Source organism: Urocitellus parryii, chromosome 4 (genome assembly GCF_045843805.1).
Source record: "Urocitellus parryii isolate mUroPar1 chromosome 4, mUroPar1.hap1, whole genome shotgun sequence".
Lineage (NCBI taxonomy): Eukaryota > Metazoa > Chordata > Mammalia > Rodentia > Sciuridae > Urocitellus > Urocitellus parryii.
In genome coordinates, this window is record NC_135534.1 from 21538098 (window position 1) to 21556846 (window position 18749).

The window sequence follows — 18749 nt, forward strand, 5'->3', positions numbered from 1 at the left end:
GTGATGTACAATTCAGGGCAGGGGAGCCAGCCCCAAACCAGCTGGGGCAAAGGCAGGCAGGGGAGGGACCCAGGGTCGGCAGCATTCCACCCGAACCACGCCCACAGAGTCCTTAAATAATTTAAATAGCAGAGATGGTGGGAGGGCAGCTGGGGGCGGAGTGGCAACGTCCCTGGTGTCTTCAGAGAGTGTGTGAGCGCTAGGGCGAGCGAGCCCAGCGGGCCCAGCCCGGGGCGGCTCAGGCAGGGCTTCGTGGCTGCTGCAGGGCAGTGAGGTATTTGAGGGCAGCAGCCCCATAGCGGCGCGACAAGTCCTGATGGAACTCCTCCTTGAGGGCCTGGAGGCAGTCGCGATAGGTGGAGCTGGAGCGGAAGCGGGAGATGTCCAGGCTCGGTGCGTGGGGCAGGTGGATGGTGAAGGCCTCAGGCAGCACCAGGAGCTCAAATTCCTGCAGCAGGTGAGGGCGAGGGGCAGGCTGGGCGGGAGCCTGCAGCTCTGGGGAAAGGCTTACAAGGCAGCCCCTAAGAACTGAGGCGGGGACCAAAGGGCAGCCGCCAGCAGAGGCGCTAGAGGACCTGTTCAGATGGAAACTGGAGGCAGCAAGGCGCCCTCCTCACCTGCGCATCCAGCTCCACGATGTGGGCCACCTTGTTCCAGCCAAAGCCCACAAAGCGAGGGTCATAGCGCGGACAGTCACGTGGCACCACCACATAGGGCTCATAGTCAGCTGCCCATTGCACCCGGTATGGCGCCTGAGCCTCCCGCCAGCGGGCATAGTCCGTGGGCGCGTGCCCCTGGGGCCACTCGTGGTACCTGTGCAGTGGGATCAGGCAGGGGCCAGGCTGAGGCTAGGAGCTCGTTGGTGCAGGGTGGGCACAGCTGAGCAGAGCAGCAGCCTGTCCTACCTGAAGGTGTAGAGCGAGCCGGAGTCCAGCAAGGCCAGCAACTCGGCCTTGGAACTGGGGAAGGTGAAGCGGTAGCGCAGGGTCTCAAACGCGGGCACCACCAGAGCTGCCTTCCGCCGGCTGCCCAGCTCCAGCTGCTCAATGGAGGCCCTAGGAGGAGCACCCATGAAGGCAGGGAAGGGCCTCTCCCTGGAGGAGTGGGCTCAGAGAACTTAAAGCTCAGCCACAGGACCTGCCTTTCAAAGGACAGCTAACCTTGGAGCCCCCAGTAGGCACAGAGTAACTTCTGTTTGAAGAAGTCCCAGCCTCCCTGACTCTAATGGCAGCCCAGAGACACACCCTAATACAAACCCCATTGTGCAGAGCACACTGAGACCAGAAAGGAACAGGACACCGCCTGGAGTCCTACGGAGATCTCAACCCTGGCAATATCCATCCTAAATGCAGTTCCTCATAACCTCTGGGCTCACCTGAGGTAGTCGTAAAGAGAGTAGGCAGGCAAGAAGTCAATGTCACTGAGGAAGACGTAAGGTGTGAGGGCCTGGGCTAAGGCCACATTTCGGAGCTGGTTCACAGGGTAGAGGGGACCCTCACGGTACACCACATGGTAAGCCACGTCCTGCCGGGCAGAGAGCACGGGCGAGGCCTCGACGAAATGCAGGAACTGCTGGGCCTCAGCATCTGTCAGGTACAAGGCCAGGCTCATGGGGCCCGGCCAGTGCCTGCACAGTGCTTCCAGCATCTGCAGCCTGGGGTGAGGCGGGAGGTCAGCCTCTTGCACAGAGGCCCAGGGGGGCCTGGAAAATCTCCCCAAAGTGAGCTGCTATGGACACCTCCTCCCCCACTTCCAATTTGAGCCAGTCCTATTTCATCTTCACAACTACCCCGCAGGCCGCACTTCTTCATTTAACAAATGAGAAAAGGTAGCTAAGGAACTGAGATATTCGGACCTGCCCCTGATCCCACCCTGCCAAGCGGCAGTTCTAGGCACCTGAAGCTCAAGCTCTTTCCACCAGAACCAGAGTCTCCAACTGCTGGACCCCCTGGTCCAGGGACAGGCAGCTCACTGCCACCCACCCTCTCTGAAACCCCCAGGCCCAGCCAGGAAGCGCTCCCTGGGGCTGCCTTCAGCACCCTCACCGGTCCATGGAGAGCTGGGCCACCAGGGTGATGTCGTGTGGCCGGGGAGGTGGTGGTTTATGGGGTAGGAAGGTGATGTGCACACGGTGCACGGTCAGCTGCTGCTGCCGGAACTCAAAGCAGGCGTCCTCCTCGTCGAGCTGTGCCAGGGCCCGCTGCAACTGAGCGGGCAGAGAAAAGGGCCAAGGCTGGGATCCACCAGAACAGAAAGGGACGGGCCTCCCCAAGGGCAGGGCAGGGAGGGTGGCTCCCTCTAACCTGCTCAGCCTCAGGAAGGGTCTGGCTGGGGCACCCAAAGAGCTCTCTCCGCAGCAGGTTCCCATCGTACCCCAAGAAGGTCAGGTAGAAGTTGCGGAAGGATCCAGCGTGCTTGTTCTTCACCCTCACCTTCTTTGGCGAGTTCCAGTGGATCACCTAAGACCCAGGAGGGTATGAGCAGGGGGATGAGGGCAGAATACAGGAGTCCCATCCTTGTCCCCCACCTCCATTAGCCCCCTGCACCACTCGCCTTGAGGTCAGCCGCCTCAGAGTAGCAGTGCTCTGCCCGTGTGTGGTCAGACAGCTGCACGTTCCAGATGCAGGGCAGGGGCTGCACCAGCTCCGGGTGCTCCTTGATGACAGCATTGAAGATGTCCTGGGCAGAGACAGCCATCACACCTCAGCCCCCTGCCCGCCCCACCCACCCAAAGGTTCTCCCAGACCTGGTCAGCCAGGGAGGTAGCAGCCAGGGTGAGGAGCTCCCGCTGAGCTGTCAGCGTCCACATCTGCTCCCAGCCCACTTGCCGAAGCCGGTCTAGCCACAGCAGGATCACACCTGCCAATGGGGAGAGGCTGTCATGCCCACCAGGGACAAGTTCCTTGGGGGTGGGGGTTGTGAAGGTACCAACTGAATGCTGATTTTTTTTATTTATGGATATAATCCTGTGCTGCATAACATTATAGTCAATGACAGATGGCATATTCAAGGGGTCCCTCTCCCCTAAGATTATTTGGGGATGGCTGGGTGTGGTGGTGCACACCTGTAATCCCAGAGGCCTAGGAGGCTGAGGCAGGAGGATCACAAGTTCAAGGCCAGCCTCAGCAACTTAGTAAGACCCCAAGCAACTTAGCAAGACCCTGTCTCTAAATAAAATATAAAAAGGGCTGGGGATGTGGCTCAGTGGTTGAGTGCACCTGGGTTCAATCCTTGGTACCAAAAAGAAAAAAAGAAAAAAAAAAAAGATTTGAAACTGAAAAGTTACTGTTACCTGGCATTTTTACTGTACTTTTTCTATGTTAATACACAAGCACTCACCACTGTGTCACAGCTGCCTGCAGCATTCAGCACAGTCACACACTGCACAGGTGTGCTGCCTAGGAACACAGGACCACATCCCCCAGCCTGGGTGTGTAGGCCATTCCATCTAGATTTGTGCAAGTACACTCTGGGATGTTTGTGCAACAACGAAATTGCCTAGCAACCCATTTCTCAGAATGTATCCCCATTGTTAATGCAGGACTGTGTTTTTTGATAGTTCAGATGTAATGGTGAGTCGTCAATCACTAGTCCTCTGGGGACAGAGCGGAGGGAGGTACTGAATACCACACAACTTGCCGAGTACCCCGCAGCCACCATCTAACACTTAGTGATGCCAGAGCTATTCACACTTTTTCCATTTTATGAATGAGTAAAAAGAGGGACCAGGAGAGCTGGCCACAGTCACCCAGCATGGGGGAGCTGAGGTCAAACTGTTTTCAGCTCTTCATCCAGTGTGTTTTCCATAGCACTGTTCTTCCTGGGGGCTTCCTAGCTTTCTGAGCCCTGCCCAGCCCCTGGGGCCCAGCAGCCCACCCCTCCTGCCTCCCCGACCACTATCCCCACCTGTGTTAAATCCCCGGCCCAAGGCAGGCCAGGGCCTGTGGTTCTTCCAGAGGTTGCCCAGGTACCAGTCACTCTGGTTCTCCACGAGCCCGATCACCTGCTTGTCTGGGAGGGGAGGGCATGAGGGAACTGCCCAAGACTGCCCGAGGACCTGGGCTCTGGGCTAGACCACAGGGTGGCCTGGGCAAGCCAGGGAAGGGGCTGGCAAGGAAGGGCTAGGGCCCAGGCCTCTCACCAGAAAAGTGAGCAAAGAGCGCCCAGAGTTCTGCAATGTCGGAGGCGAAGGTGACATCCGTGTCCAGGACAATGACTCGGGCCAGGCCAGGGGGCAGGATACCGGGCAGCACTAGCTTCATTAGCCCATAGAGGCCGGAGTAGTGCTTGTTGGGGATCCAGGAGATCTGTGGCTGTAGGTGGGAAGGGCAGGGCATGAGCTGGCAGAGAAGGAGGCCATGGGTGCCCGAACATAGTCAGTGACACAGTGGGCAGAAGAGGACCTCAAAAGAGAGAGGGATGTGAACTTCAGTAGGTGTGATGGGACAGGGGACAGGAACTCTCCTCCCCCGTATCACCAAGCGGTGGGAGTAAGGAGCAGTGTGGACTCCGGTGGGCAGGAGGGGGCGGGATTCCTGCCTTGAGCTGGTCAGCATGGTAGAAGCTGACCCCAAGAGCAGGCACCATCCATGTGCGGAAGAGCGTCTCCAGGATGTTTCTGGCCACAGCATCAGTCACCAGGTGGAGGTGCAGCGGATTTTTCCTTCAGGATCAACAGAGAGAAGTCCTGAGAAGCCCCAGGAGAAACAAAATGGGGCGACCCTCACCTCCAGGAGCTCAGAGATGGTAGCTCCGCCTGGAGCAAAGGGCTTTCCATGGCCTGCTCAGGACAGTCAGCAGCCATCCCTGCGGGAGGAGGGGATGCCATCCCCCTGCCACAGATAAGGAAGCTGAAGCCCAAAGACCAGTGACTTGCCAAGATTTTCTCCCCTTTCCCACTCCTGACCCTCCTCCAAGGACACCTGGCTGTACCTGTAGAAGAGCAGGGACTTCACCAGGGTGATGACCTCTCGGCTAGAGTTATGTCCAGCACACACGATGGCCACGTGCAAGAGCTGGGGAGGGGACACTCAGGTCATACATAAGTAGTCCCCCGCTTCCACTGATGGGCATAGCCCAACCTGGCATCAGAGCTTGGGAACAGTGTGCAGCCAAACAGCCCCTGTATTTCACAAGTGGGAAAACTGAGGCCAGGAACAGAGGACATGTGCACTGGAGGCTCCCTCAGCTGGCTGGTCAGTGCCAGGTGTCATTTCCTCCACAGGTTTCCAGCTGGTCCTTCGGGGCGCGGGGCCTCTTGGGTCACAACTCCAGAGGCCAAGGGCACCTACCTCGCACTTGGGCGGCAGCTGCGGCCACGGGTCGCAGGCCGAGCGGTTATGGTCCCAATGGCCCGCCAGCGGGTCTCCATCGAGAGCAGAAGCTCCCCGCAGCCTCCCGTCTGAGGGGACACGTGGCGTGAGCGGGCATCGGGGGCACCCCAGGTCCCCAGCTCTCCCGTCTGGTTCGAGGCGCTCACACTCCGGGTCCCCGCCCAAGAGAAAGAACCCGATCAGGAGGAGCAGCAGCAGCAGCAGCGCGGCCGCCCCCAGCGCCCGGGGGCGCCCTCGGGGCAGCATGGCCTGGTGCTGGGCGCTCAGGGCGGGGAGCGACCCTGGGCTGCCGGCTCCATTGCGGGCTCTGCGGACCGAGGAGAGGAGGGTCAGGACTGCGCTGCGGGGCCCGACGGGCGCCCGGCTGTCCTTCCCGCGCGGAGTCGCCGCCCTCACCTGCTCCAGCGGCTCGGGAGCCCGGCCCAGCTCTTCCAGCTGCCGGCCCGGTGCGGGGAAGAGGGGAGAGGCGCGGGCCAGCCCCGCCCCCAACCTGGGTTCAGGTTTCACCTCCGCTTGGCTGAGCTCGAAGGGGCGGGGAGACCCCCAGGGCCTGGCCCCGCCCTGTCCCGCCACCCGCTGGCCCCCCAGCCCGCTAGAACTGAGAACCCCCTTTCTGTGCAGAGTTTTCTACCAGCGGCGGGGAGTGCTGGAGCGAGTGGGGTCAGCCACCCAGGAAGGCCCAGTTCTCTCTACCTGCTCTGAGCCCATCCCCCTCGTCCCTGCTCTGGGGCCCCAGCTCTTCCCCTTAACCTCCCTGAGGGGAGGGGCCGGTGACCCCGGGCTCGGGATCAAAGGGCCAGCGGGAGCCCGGCTGGAGTAAAAGGGAAGGGACTGGAATGTTGGGCTGCGGAGTAGGCGACACCTGCTCTGGGGACAGGAGGCGGGGCTTGCCGAGACTTGTCCCGAAGCCGCCGAGCACCTGGATCCTCCGCCTTCTTCCCCGCACCCTCAGTCCAGGTAGCTGGCAGGCCCAATGGCGGCCTGGAGCGACCCGGACTAAGCGCCCTTTTGAAGGCCATCTCCTGCCCAGGAGCTGGCGAGGGGCCTCAGTGCCTTCTGCGCAGGGCCGAATACCCCTCACCCTTGCTAGATAGTTGTGATTTGTGGCCGACACCGTGGCCCGGATCTCTTCTTCCTCCCTCCCCTTCTTTCTGCTTCTTCACCCTGAAGCAGGACCCAGCCTCGCCTCTGGCCCTGGAGGGGCTCTAGGCCCTCTGGACTGTGAACAAGAAGGCACGGTTGGCTGCGTGCATACCGGGTGCCAGGCCCTGTGCTAAGGGTTTGACACGCCTCATCTCAGTTAATCAATCCGAGGACTCAGCCTGACTCTCCGTGGAGGAGAGTTCAAGTGTTAGATAAGAACACCTCTGGTCCCTTCCCGATTGTCCGGCTGTTCCTCTCCTGCCCCTCCCCCAGATTCCGTGCTGCACCAGGAGTTTCTCCTCCTTCCTTAAGAGTCTCCTGCCCCAGGACTTGCCTTTGACCTGTTCCTTCTGCCTGGAATGCAGATACTCATTCCACATTCCTTTATTTTCTTTCTGCCACTCCGGGAAAGTTGAAGTTGTTTGCTGATTTATAGACTGTCCTTCTCCTAGAATGCAAGCTGCTGGAGATCCGATGCTGGGAGAGGGTGCCCAACCAAGTGCTCAGGATGTGTGGAGAGTGGGTGGAAAAGAGAATCTCCCCTCCATGGACTCCACCTGGCCTCACTGAGACCTGGAAAGGGGCTCAGGCTGGGTCCTTTAGCTCAATGTCCAACAGTAAAAAGTGAAGCAGATCCAAACGGAGCAGCCCAGCCTGAGACTGGGTCCTCCTGGTTGAAGTCAGGAAGCCTTTCTTGGGGAGATGGGGGTCAGCCTTTGGAGAACAGGAGTAATGGTTACTGTGGAGACTGATGGCAGCTCCTTGTATATCTGGAAGTTTACAGAAGATGGGGGGATGCAGGGGCCACTGAAGCACCCAGAGTTTTCAGTTTCCACTCCCTGGTCTTCGTGTCTAGCAGTAGTTGGGGTGGGGGTGGGAGATTCCCTCCCCACAGTTTTCAGCATAGACTCCTTGTGGGGGTTAAATGTGAGGGAGCAGGCAGGGCTTCTGGCCCAGGATAAGTCTTGCATAAAGTGACAGGTGATTGGGACTGCAGATCTCCCTGTGGTCATTCTTAATGCTGGCCCCTCCTCTCATTCAACCTTAGCACTCAGGGGGAAAGCCAGGGCCCATGTGTCTTCCGAACCTGTGAGGTGTGGTTCTAGGAGTGTGCAGAGGGAAAGGTGGATAAGTTAGGCATATGAAATTGTGCTGGTCCTCTGGGCCTGAGACCAGGTTTGGCCCAGGACGTTGTTGTGTGACCGTGGACTCCTTCCTCCGGGCCTCCTATGTCTTCAGTACCTGTTGGACTGGTCTAATTCTCTTCCCCTGTGACTTGAGGCAGGCTGGAGGGAGAATCCAGCCCAACCTGCCCAGAAGCTCTTCTAGCCAAGCCAGGTGGCCTGGTCCAGGCAGGGGTCCAAGCCGGGAGGCCTCCGGCACATGGCCACTCTTTGTTTCTGAGGCCTAATCAGACTTAGGATCTAGAGAGGAAATTCAGGTAGCCCTGCTGCCGCCAACTGGGCTGGGCCCATGCTGTCCTTCCCTGGAGGAAAGGAGGGAAAACAGGCTCCAACCCTAGCACCTGGGGTAGGGGACTACTTCTTTGTCCTCCATGCCTCTCCCTTCTTCCCAGAGCACAGGAACACCAGCCCTGGAGAAGGGGCTGAAGAAAGCTTGTACACAGACCCTCCTGACTCTCCACGGCTGTAGGAGAGGGCTGTGGGAGTGACCACAGGGAACAAGGTCATTAAGATCATGAGATAAAGGAAGGAAAAGAAAGAGTCACTGCCCAGGTTCTAATCCCAGTTGCCAGCTTGCCTCCTGACCAAAGAGCCTCAATGTATATTCCTCCTGGGCTGAGGGCAATAGGCAAGAGGACACTGTTGGGAGCCCCTTTGATCAATGACTTGCTGTGCCAAGTCTTTTCTCTTCCTTAGTCATCTAATTCTCCATCTATGGACAGGAGTTCTACCAAACTGGCAAAGCTGCCAAGGGGAGAATGTAAGTGAGCATGGTACCTAGGAGGTGACCACAAATGACCTCGAATATGCCATGATGGTCTCCTGTTCTCCAAGACCGTTGCCTCTTCTGAGGCTCCCGGCCACGTCTTGATTCCTTGGCACGCACAGTGAGGGCAGCTCTAATTCCCCATGAAGGATTGGGGAGGAAGGAGTGGAAGGAAGGGTTGTGGCTTCCCCGCGGGTGTAACCTTTTTTCAAAGTCCTAGACAGTGGATCTTAAGTAGACTCTTTCCTCGTTTGGATATAGTATCTGAAAGGGAACTGGTATAATAATGTATTACTGTTTTCGGGGTGCCATAAATCCGCGGGCCGCGGACTCAATGGCGCAGCCAAGCCACGCCCCTTGTCCCACAGCCAATCAGCTCCCTCTCCGGAGCGCCGCCCGGCCGCCACCTCCCCTCGCAGGGCAACTGCTCAGTTTGGGAAGGCAACTCCGGTTCATTGGGACGCAGCTGAGGGCCAGGAGAGATGCGTCTGAGGGCTACGAAGCTCTCTGAGATTGATCCGAGTTCAAGGACCAAGTCTGTTTTCTAACCATTTTATAGACAGGGAAACCTGAGGCCCAGAGAAGGGACACTAGAGCCCAAGGTCATCCCGAGCTGAAAGCAGAAGCTTGGCCAGGGTTTTCTTGGTTTTTGTTTTTGCTTTTTCCTCCGCGAACGTGGGCGTCCAGATGCGCGATCTTGGGATATTCAGTTCTTGAGGGATCTGAGTCAAAGCCAGGGCACTAAGCTGACTAGGGGAATGAGGCTGCCCTGGGAGGCTGGCCTCCTCTCTGCTTCCTCTTTCCAAGCCCCACCTCTTGTGGGGGACTGGAGACGGGGCAACTGGCTAAATGCGCACCTGCCGAGACACAATCTGGCTTTTTTTTTTTTTTTTTTTTTTGGTGGTGGTGCTGGAGATTGAACCCAGGGCCTTGTGCAAGCAAGACAAGCACTCTACCAACTGAGCTATATCCCCAGCCCCTGGCTGTTTTTTAGACTCCCTGAGTCTCCCCAAGTCTGATCGAAGCTCTTCTCCGCACGCTGTCTCCCAGCCCCTTAAAACACGTTCGTACAGGTCTTCCCGTTCGAACCTCTCGGCGCTCTATTGGAAAGACTCAAGGTTCATACCCTCTGCTCTAGAATGAACTGCCCAGGCTGCCGCTGAGCTTCAACTGCGCAGGCGCAAGGGCAACCAACCGAGAAGGCCTAAGAGCGGGGTCGTGACGGCTTTGGGTGAGTCGGGGGCGGAGAGTGTGTTAGCCAATGACTTGAAGGAGGAGGGAGGGCGGGTTTAGGCCCGCAGTTTCTAGGCGCTATCCGAGCGGGAGGTGACTTCAGAGATCGGGTGAAAGGTGGTTCAAAGGATTTTCACGTCACCATCCTTCTGGCCGGCGGAAGTTAAGCAACGGGGAGGCGGGTCCAGTACCGGAAGCAGGAAGGAGGGCACAGGAAGCAGGGCGCCGCAGCCCGTCGTTCTGTCGGTCCGTGGCTCTGTTGGTCCCGAGGGCAGGATGGAGAAGCTGCGGCTCCTGGGCCTCCGCTACCAGGAGTACGTGACTCGTCATCCGGCCGCCACGGCTCAGCTGGAGACGGCAGTGCGGGGCCTCAGTTACCTGCTGGCAGGTGCCACTGACCTTTGACCCATTCCTTCAGGGCCTTGACCCATGACCCCAATGGCTTCCTTCCCTGCGGACTCAGAGGAGTCATCTCTGAAGTCCCATTCAAGTTCCCTTAGGGCGTAGGGAGGGGAAGACCGGGGTCGCGAAGCTGCTGGGGGAGGCACAGGCTCACCGACGTCTCTTGTGCGGTCTCCCCAGGTCGCTTCTCTGATTCGCACGAGCTGTCCGAGCTGGGTGAGTCGGGCTCTGGGAGGGGAGGGGCGGCCTGGGCTGCGAGGGCTGCCGCGGGCGGGCGCGATCACCGGCCTGAGCGCCGGCTGTCCACTAGATCGTTCTGTGCGCTGACGGAATCCGACTAAGGTCCGTTGCCGCGGTCCAGAGCTCTCTGTCCCGAAGTTGGGAGACACGTGTGAGGACTTGAGTGTTCGCTACCGTTTATGCCCTGGATTAATCACCTTTCCTGCCTATGCCAGTTAGGCCTCCCTACAATGAGGTGGGCACTGTTGTCCTCACTGTCCAGTTGAAGGAACAGAAGTTGAACGAGGTTAGGTATAGCCACTGATGCTGCCTGAATCAAGATTCAAATCCAGATTCCAGGATTCCCAAACTATACATGCCTCAGTAGTGTTTGCCAAATGAGCACTGGAGGTGACAGTCCTGAAATGTGGGGTGGGTTTTGAAAGGTACAAATGGTGTAGACTTTCAGGGCAGACTAGAGAGGGAGAGCAGAGGAGATGGAGCCCCACACTTGTAGTTGTTGGGGGCACTCCGGGCAGTTATTTGTAAGGAGCTGGATGACCAGCACTAACAGGTCGGGAGCAGGTTTGCCTCCGAGATTGATCTCTCTTATTGGTCCCACCACTCACACGAGGTCATATAGGGAGTGAGGAGCTCTGAGGAACAGGGCAGAGAGGCAGGTTGGTTTCCACATAGTCTGTGGGTGGGAGGCCAAGCACAGCAGGTGATGGGTCATCTCCAGAGCTCTGGAGAGGTGAGGGGGATGGAGCCGTAGAGCCAGCCTGCTAAGGCTGCACTCTTCCCCTCAGTGTACTCTGCCTCTAACTTGCTTGTGCTGCTCAATGACGGAATCCTTCGGAAGGAACTGCGGAAGAAGTTGCCTGTGGTGAGAATTCTGCCAGGTGCTGAGGGTGGGGACACAGGGACTCGGGAGCAAGTATGTGTGCCACGCATGTTACTCTCTTGGTATGAGAAGACCTGCATCCACCTGAGCCTCAAACCAGGTGTTAGCGCCCCCATCTCAGATGAAGAGGCAGTTTAAGAGAGGTGCAGGCACCTATCCCTAAGGCCAGCCTGTTAGTGGTGGTTGGTGTTTGGACTCAGGGTTATGTACTCAGGGGGACTGAGCTTTGTCCCTCACAGGGGGAGAGCTTGGGACTGGGGCAACCCCCTGACCTCTTGGCCTGGAATTCTTGCAGTCGCTATCCCAGCAGAAGCTGCTGACATGGCTGAGCGTGCTGGAGTGCGTGGAGGTGTTCATGGAGATGGGGGCTGCCAAGGTGTGGGGCGAAGTGGGCCGCTGGCTCGTCATTGCCCTCATCCAGCTGGCCAAGTAGGTCGGGCTGTGGAGGGCAGAATCTGGGTGGGGTGACCCGGGCTAGCTATAAGGATGGTGCTCAGCAGAGCACTCCTGTCCCCTGCTTGGCTAGCCACCTCCTCCCAGCCCTGCTATACTCCCCAACCCAGGGCTGTCTTGCGGATGTTCCTGCTGATCTGGTTCAAGGCTGGCCTCCAGACCTCACCCCCCATTGTTCCGCTGGACAGGGAGACCCAGGCACAGTCCTCGGGTAAGCTGCTTCCTGGCTCTGGAGTGGAATGGGGCACGGGACTGGTCTGTGGACTTAGAGCCCACAAGCATGAATACATTATTATCCACATATGGAGTACATTTATCCCATCCGCTCATTTTGTTCCCATCACTCCATATTCTACAGAGAAGGAAGAAATGATTAGATTGGGAACAAATCAAAACTTGAACTTGGGATTTTTTTTTTCCGGGGTTGGTGATTGAACCCAGGGTCTTGGGCATGCTAGGCATGCTGGGCAAGTCCTATACCACTGAGCTACAGCCCCAGCCCAGAACTTGGGACTCCTGATGCCAGAGTCCTCAGTCTTTTTTTGTGAGCTTCAGGAAGAGGGCATGGAGCATCAGCGGGAGCTAGGGGTTCTGCCAGCCTCACCTCTGGGCCTGGTTCTATGTCACAAGCCAGAGGCAGGGCACCTCGCAGCTCTGTCCCTTTGGGGCTTCAGGCCACCATCTATCAGGCCCAGGCCTCTCTTCCCACCTTGAGTGCACGCAGTGCTTTGCTCTTCGTCATAGTCGGGTTGAAAGTAGAGGACTGAGGGATGTGTGGTGCAGTAGTCGTATGGCTGCGGTTAGGCTGGGCCCTCCCAGCCTTGCTCTACTGCCTGGCAAGCCTGAGTTCTTGGCTAGTTTTGGCTACAGATGATGCTAACCTTTTCTCAGGACTGGGAGGCTCCAGAATGCTTCTCCCCATGGATAGGTGCAGCCACAGCTCCAGGCTCTTGTGGACAGGTGCAGCCAGGAACCACAGCCCCTGGCTCCAGTTTCCTGGATTTGGCTGCTGCCTTAGTGCAATCCTCTCAATCCTCCCTGTAGCCCTAATCATTCATTGCACACGTGTTCTTCGCAGGCTCCAGCCTGCGAAGAAAGTACAGTTTTCTGTCTGTCCCTGCTAGATGGTGACCACAGCCCAGGAAGCCAGGAGCAGTCCTATGTGGGGAAGCGGTCAAACCGAGTGGTGCGAACCCTGCAGAACAGTAAGTGAAGATGTAGCTGGACCGGGCCTCTAGGTGCTGAGGTCAGTGTGGATCTGAGGGACTGGCTTCTGTTGGTGCCCACCGTCCCCTGCCCTCACCTGGCTTGTCTGCTGTCCTGTGTTCTAGCCCCCTCCCTGCACTCAAGGCACTGGGGAGCCCCCCAGCAACGGGAGCGGCGACAGCCACAGCAACATGAGGAGCTGAACATCCCCCCCACACCCCTGGGGCTGCAGGAAACCATCGCAGAGTCCCTGCACATCACCCGTCCCCTGCTGCACTGTATCCTTAGCCTCTCGGGGACTGGCCCTGGGGGCTGGGAGTAGATCATGGGAGTGGGCGGAGCCAGGCCCTTTGCCGGAGACATCCTTGACACCTGGGCCGTCAGTGCTCAGCCTAGGCCTTTGGGGTCAGCGGTCATGGACACCCTGGCTCCTGTCTGCTGTTGTGGACGTGACCAGGTGAGCCTGGATCTTCCTGGGGGCTTCACTCCCTCCCCAGGGCTTTCCACCGCAGGCCAGGCCTCACCTGGTCGGGCAGTGGCTCGTGCTTCCCCTGTTGCATCCCCTGTGGCTCCTTCCCCCGTGTGAGTGCCAGCTGGGCTCAGCCCTGATGGCATCCTTTCCTACTCCCAGCTTGAGCCTCCTGAGTGACAGGAAGGGCCTGACCCGCAGGGAGCGGCTGGAGCTGCGGCGCCGCACCATCGTGCTGCTCTTCTACCTGCTGCGCTCCCCGTTCTACGACCGCTTCTCTGAGTAAGGTTCCCCCCCCTGCCAGGACAGGCTGGCCAGGCCAGGCCAGGGTGGAGAGGGCGGGGCCGGCCGGGCTGCCACACCCCTCCCCGTGCCTTCCCTTTTCCTTCCCCTGTGTGGGTTCACCAAGCACCCACCACGTTCTATCCAGGAAGCAGTCACCAAATGCCAGCCTCAGCTCTCAGGCCGTCAGCGCATGCCTATGTGAGCTTCCATGCTTGCAGGAGGGACACCCAGGGCGAGCTAGAGAGCATTGTAAGGGGAACCCACTCCCAGTGGCAAGTGCGGGATCTCCATACTCTGCTTCATTCCTACATCTTCCAGCCCAAGAGATGTAGAGGAGGCACTTGAGGTTCAGAGAGGACTGGGACTGAAAGACACGCACCAGGTGGCCGTGTGCTGTGGCCCACACCCGTAATCCTAGCAACTAGGGAGGCTGAGGCAGGGGAATTGAAAGTTTAAGGCCTGCCTCAGCAACTTAGTGAGACTCTGACTCAAAATTTTAAAAATAAAAATAAAAAGGGCTGGGATGTGACTCAGTGTAGAGTACCCCTGGGCTAAATCCCTGGTACCACAAAAATAATCATATTGTGACCATCCAAACCCTGTTTTTTCCTGAGACAATAGAGAACAAACTTACGTCACATTTAATATTGCCTCACTGTTTTCAGATAAATTTTAAAATTTGTAGGGGCTAAAGCAAAATCCTCTTCCATACACAGGAAGATACTAATGTGACCCTCCCCAATGCCTGTACTGAGGAATTCTGAGACAGTGACTACAGAGGTGGCTCCTGGAGCTGTGAGCCCTTCTCTGTGGCTCACTCTCCTCCTAACCCAAGCAGCCTACGACCCACCAGAGCAATGGCCTGACTGAGACGTGTCTATGAATCTGCCACAGAAACTTCTTGTTTCCCTGGGATAGGGAGCAGGAGCCCAGCGGGCCCTGGGACGCAGTCCACACGGGGCGGTCTTAGTGCCCCTTTGTCCAGCAGTTTCTGGAGCGGACCTGCCTCCTGGTTCTGTGGCCTTGAGCCACTTCCTTGACTTGTCTGTGCCATGTTTCCTCATTTATAAATTGGAGATGATGACAGTCCCCACCTCCCAAGGCTGCTGAGGGGCCATATGACTCAATACATAGGGTCATGGTCGTGTCAGGTATGTCAGAAGCATTTGACAGATGTTATGGCCTTATACTTCCCACTTCCTCTGGTGCTGGGACTCATCCAGGGCTAGGGCTGTACCCGACCAGTGAGCCACAGCCCGCCCGCACGCACCCGCCCTCATCGTTTCTTAGTGTTATCTTGGACATCATCGTCCTCTTGTGTCAAGTTCCCCTTTTTATCTCTTGGAAAACAGGCCAGAGTATGCCCTTTTCAGCACTGTGTCCCCTCCCGGGGCCCTGCCTGCTCAGTGTTGGCTTGTGAGATTTCTGTGTGGCTCAGCTCTTCTGATAGATGGGGGCTGCTGGGGACGGGGGCATCCTCTCCCTGGGGGCTTGCCACATACTGCCTGTGCCCTGCTGCGGGCTCTGGAGACCACTGTTGTTGAATATCAGTAGAAAGGAGGGGCGAAAAGGGAAAGGAGGAGCCGGAGGAGGGCGTCTGGGGGGCCATGTGCACCGACCGCCAACATGGGCTTCCAGGAGAACGGGGCGGGCGAGGACAGAGACCAGGGCCAACGCAGCACCTCTCCGTTCGTCCTGGGTCCTGCCGGCTCCTGTCTTCCGGGGGCCCTGTTGTCCAGGAGTCAGTGAAGGCTTTCGAGGGGTGCCGCACCCCTACTTAGCCTCTCCCTGTTTCTCTGTCCAGGGCCAAAATCCTTTTCCTGCTGCAGCTGCTGGCAGACCACGTGCCCGGTGTCGGCCTGGTTGCGAGTAAGTGTGGCAGCCACTCTGTGGCTCTGGAGCAAGGGACACATGCGGCCCCATCTCCCTGTTTGCTCTTTTTCTCTGTAATTTGATCCTTGGCACATCCTAGAGAGGGAGCCCAAAGGCAAGATTGGGTGGGTGACAGTTGCTGGTGGCAGAGGGTGCCCTTGGTGGGAGATAGCCAGGCCACATCGTGCTGCCAGCCTTCCCCGTCTTAGCATTCTAGAGAAGGAGGACTGGGGGGGGGGGTCCTCCCTCTGGACATCCCACCTCAGGGAGGGCAGCGTGGCTCCACCCAGTCCTGTCAGCGCCTATGAATGGCTTGAGGCATTTGGCTGCCCTGAGCCTAAGGGTCCTTGTCTGTAAATGGGGACAGAGATCCCTGCTAATGCTGCCACCCTGGGGCTGGAGGGGGCTTCAGGGGCGGCTGCTGGCAGTGACAGGTGCGTGGTAGGGGCTGAGGAAGGCCTGTGCGGAGCGGGGCGTCCCAGGCCCTGCGCTGACCCGGCCCCTCTCATTGCAGGGCCGCTCATGGACTACTTGCCTACTTGGCAGAAAATTTACTTCTACAGTTGGGGCTGACAGACATCTTGGGATTGGGATGCGGGGGGAGCAGGATGACATGCTCTGCCACTGGGACAGGGCCGCCTCAGCCTTCAGTCCCCCCACCTCCATCCCTCTTCCCTAATAAAATTGACTCTGGCACCGTCCAAGCATGTGGCTTCTCCCTGCCCACTGCTTGACACCTCCCCTGCTCTGGCCAGGCTCTGTACAGCCCTGGTCACCACTGATGCTGTCCCTGGGAGAACCTTGACTGGCGGCACCCTCCTGTGATGGAACCCTGCGGCTCGCACCCGCTGGGCCTGGGGTCCTGGTTCCTCTAGCCACAGAGAGTTGCACTTCGCCTTCTGGAGCTGGGCAGCTGCGTGCCTCGGCAGCTGTGGGAGTAACTGCTCACTGGTCCCGGAGAAGACAGAGCCGCCAAACCAATCGTGCAATGGATGACAACTGCCCACTCTGCTGTGTGGCCATGGCCTCCATTTGTCCTTCCCCTGCAGGGTCCTGTGCTCTTGGCCACAGCGCTTCCAGACTCCTGTGACAGCTGTTGGATGGGATGAAAATGCTGTGCAGACCCCAGCTCTCCAGTTGAGAGTCAAAGCCGTTCCCCCACCGGGGAGAGGGCAGGCACCAGGCAGTCCTGGGCTGGGTGAGGGGAGAGAGGAGCCTGGGGCTCTGAGGAAAGCCAGGCCAGTTCAGGGGTGTGAGCTGAGGTGGGCTCCGAGGTGACCAAGTCTGCATGGGGCCCTGCAGGCTGTTGTGGAGCGGGCGGGGCCTGACTCTCCTGTTCCTGGTGCTCCTGATCCTCTCCAGCCCTTAGGTGCTGGAGGTTCCGCCTACACCATGCAGTTAGCTCGCCTCCTGGGGCTGCCCTGGCTGGTGAAGGGCCCTGGGAGGGGCAGCCTCACCCCGACATGGCTCTCCCCAAGTCCTTGTGAGAAGCACCCTGGGCCCCATGCTGGGGCATTGATGCCCAGGCCTTGGGCAGGGAAGAGGGCAGTTTGTCCTCGTGACCTTCAGCTAGTCCAACAAGTGTTCCTGGCACCGGTTCCATCCCAGGCTGTGCGCCGCACGGTGTGGTCAGAGTTGCATAGAGCCAGGGTCCCACTTCCAGTGCCCACAGTAGTAAAGCAGATGTGTGTAGTGTGCATGTGCCACACTAGGGTCCTTGTGACAAATGGAAGTGTACCAGCAGGGGGTGGCAGCGCTGTAGCTGGTATCCAGTGGTGACTGGCTGTGAGCAGTGCCTTAAAAAAGCTGCGCACTGTTACGCCGGCCCCAGTTCTGTTGCTCTGGGTTTAGTTTACTTGTTCCCTGTTTGGTGCCGGGGGTCAAGCCCAGTATCCAAGCTACTCTCCCAGCCCGTGTTCATCAGTTTTTTGACAGGCAGTCTGGGAAGATGAGGCCATGTGTAGAAGATGACCTGTGTGGTGTCACAGTGATGTGGAACAGTGTGAAGCACTATTGTCACAGGGCAGAAGGGTGGAGTGGGCAGGACCAGGTAGCACAAGGCTGGAGGGAAGGTCCAAACCACAGGCCTGGGTGTGGGGAAGGGGTGTGTTTGAAAGGGCTGGAGGGCGGGATAAGAGGAGCCTTGACCCTGGGGCAGGGGTGGGGGACGAGGTGCAGCTCCAGAAGGCCTTGGGGGCCCTTGTAGGTAGGAAGGGAGGAGCATGACAAAGGAGAGGCTCGAGCTGGCGGAGTAAGTGGGATTCCAGGTCCCTAGCACGTTGCTGGGGATAGGGCATGCGACACAGTTCTGTGGAAGAGATGTTGTCTCTACAACAGGGAGGTGGCCACTAGGAAGTTGTGGCTCAGGGCCTGGGGGTGAGGTACTGGAACCCCAGCACTTGTCTGCCTCAGGGGGATACTTGGGACCAGGAGTCAGGGTTGGAAACAAGGGACATCCCTTTCTGGTCCTTGGGTATCTCCGCAGTTAAGAAGGGGGCTGGCCAGCTGACAGGACTGTTGTCTCAGGAGCAGCCAGGTTCCCAAGCTCCTGGCCCCGAGGCCCAGCCCTCTGGTTTGGGCACCACCACTGCAGGGAGTGGGGGAGAGGGTGTGGCGCCTGGCGGCCACAGGAGCTACCCAGGCCCCTCACAGGGAGGTGGGGCCAGGCACTCTGGTCAAGGCATCAGGAAGCAGAGAGGACCTTGCTGTGGTGGCCACTACTCTGCCTCCAGCCTGCAAAGGCATTCGGTGTCTGCTATTCTCTCATGACACAACTGTCCACTCAGATTCTCAGCTGAACACCTACTAGGCATCAGGAGCTGGGGATTCCACAGTGAGCCTGTCCCTGCTCTCCTGCAGCTAGTACTCTAGGGAACAGGTCCAAAGCTTTGTCCCCTCTTGGAAACCCTATATCCAATGCTAAGGCCAGTGTCTGTGGAGTCCCCTGATGTGTTTATGCCACAGGAAGCAATGTAGGAAGTGCTGTGCGAGCTGCTGCCCCTCACCCCAAGGACTCCGGGCCATTAAGGCTGAGTGGCCCCCTCTGGCTCCTTCAGCCAGCCCGACCTTCCCAGGGCTGACGTGCCAGCAGGGGAGGTGGGGATGGTGGGGGCGCAGGTGGGGAGGCTGGGGGCCTGGTCACACTCTGGTCAGCGAGCCTGCGGTAACCTCTGTGGGTGATGCTGTCTGCTGGACCATGAGCGCTTCACGGGAGGGGAAACTAAGGCACAGATAAGTGACTTGTCTTGTCGGGGTGGCCTGCTCCCCTTGGGCACTTAAA

General features: G+C 58.5%; 2 protein-coding genes across 4 annotated transcripts; one reads left to right on the forward strand and one right to left on the reverse strand.

Moving 5' to 3' along the window:
• Positions 1-238: 238 nt before the first annotated feature.
• Large2 (LARGE xylosyl- and glucuronyltransferase 2) lies at positions 239-5579 on the reverse strand. Of its 2 annotated transcripts, XM_026399179.2 has the most exons (14): positions 5495-5579; positions 5292-5401; positions 4933-5015; positions 4540-4663; positions 4142-4313; positions 3907-4011; positions 2747-2859; positions 2554-2679; positions 2304-2459; positions 2046-2206; positions 1376-1654; positions 906-1055; positions 618-813; positions 239-448 (listed from the first exon to the last, which is right to left on the reverse strand). In XM_026399179.2, exons 1-14 carry the CDS (start codon positions 5577-5579, stop codon positions 239-241), a joined length of 2070 nt encoding a protein of 689 aa, XP_026254964.2. The 2 variants fall into 2 exon arrangements, with proteins under 2 accessions (XP_026254964.2, XP_026254963.2); XM_026399178.2 differs by having other exon boundaries at positions 5292-5579.
• Positions 5580-9388: 3809 nt separating this feature from the next.
• Pex16 (peroxisomal biogenesis factor 16) lies at positions 9389-16225 on the forward strand. Of its 2 annotated transcripts, none has more exons than XM_077797461.1 (11): positions 9389-9657; positions 10242-10277; positions 11090-11166; positions 11480-11613; positions 11748-11848; positions 12762-12842; positions 12969-13121; positions 13228-13300; positions 13475-13594; positions 15402-15466; positions 15984-16224. In XM_077797461.1, the coding sequence occupies exons 4-11, from the start codon at positions 11540-11542 to the stop codon at positions 16040-16042; spliced, it is 726 nt and encodes a 241-aa protein (XP_077653587.1). In that variant the 5' UTR covers positions 9389-9657; positions 10242-10277; positions 11090-11166; positions 11480-11539; the 3' UTR covers positions 16043-16224. The 2 variants fall into 2 exon arrangements, with proteins under 2 accessions (XP_077653587.1, XP_026254933.1); XM_026399148.2 differs by lacking the exon at positions 9389-9657 and adding an exon at positions 9692-10047 and having other exon boundaries at positions 15984-16225.
• The last annotated feature ends 2524 nt before the right edge of the window (positions 16226-18749 follow it).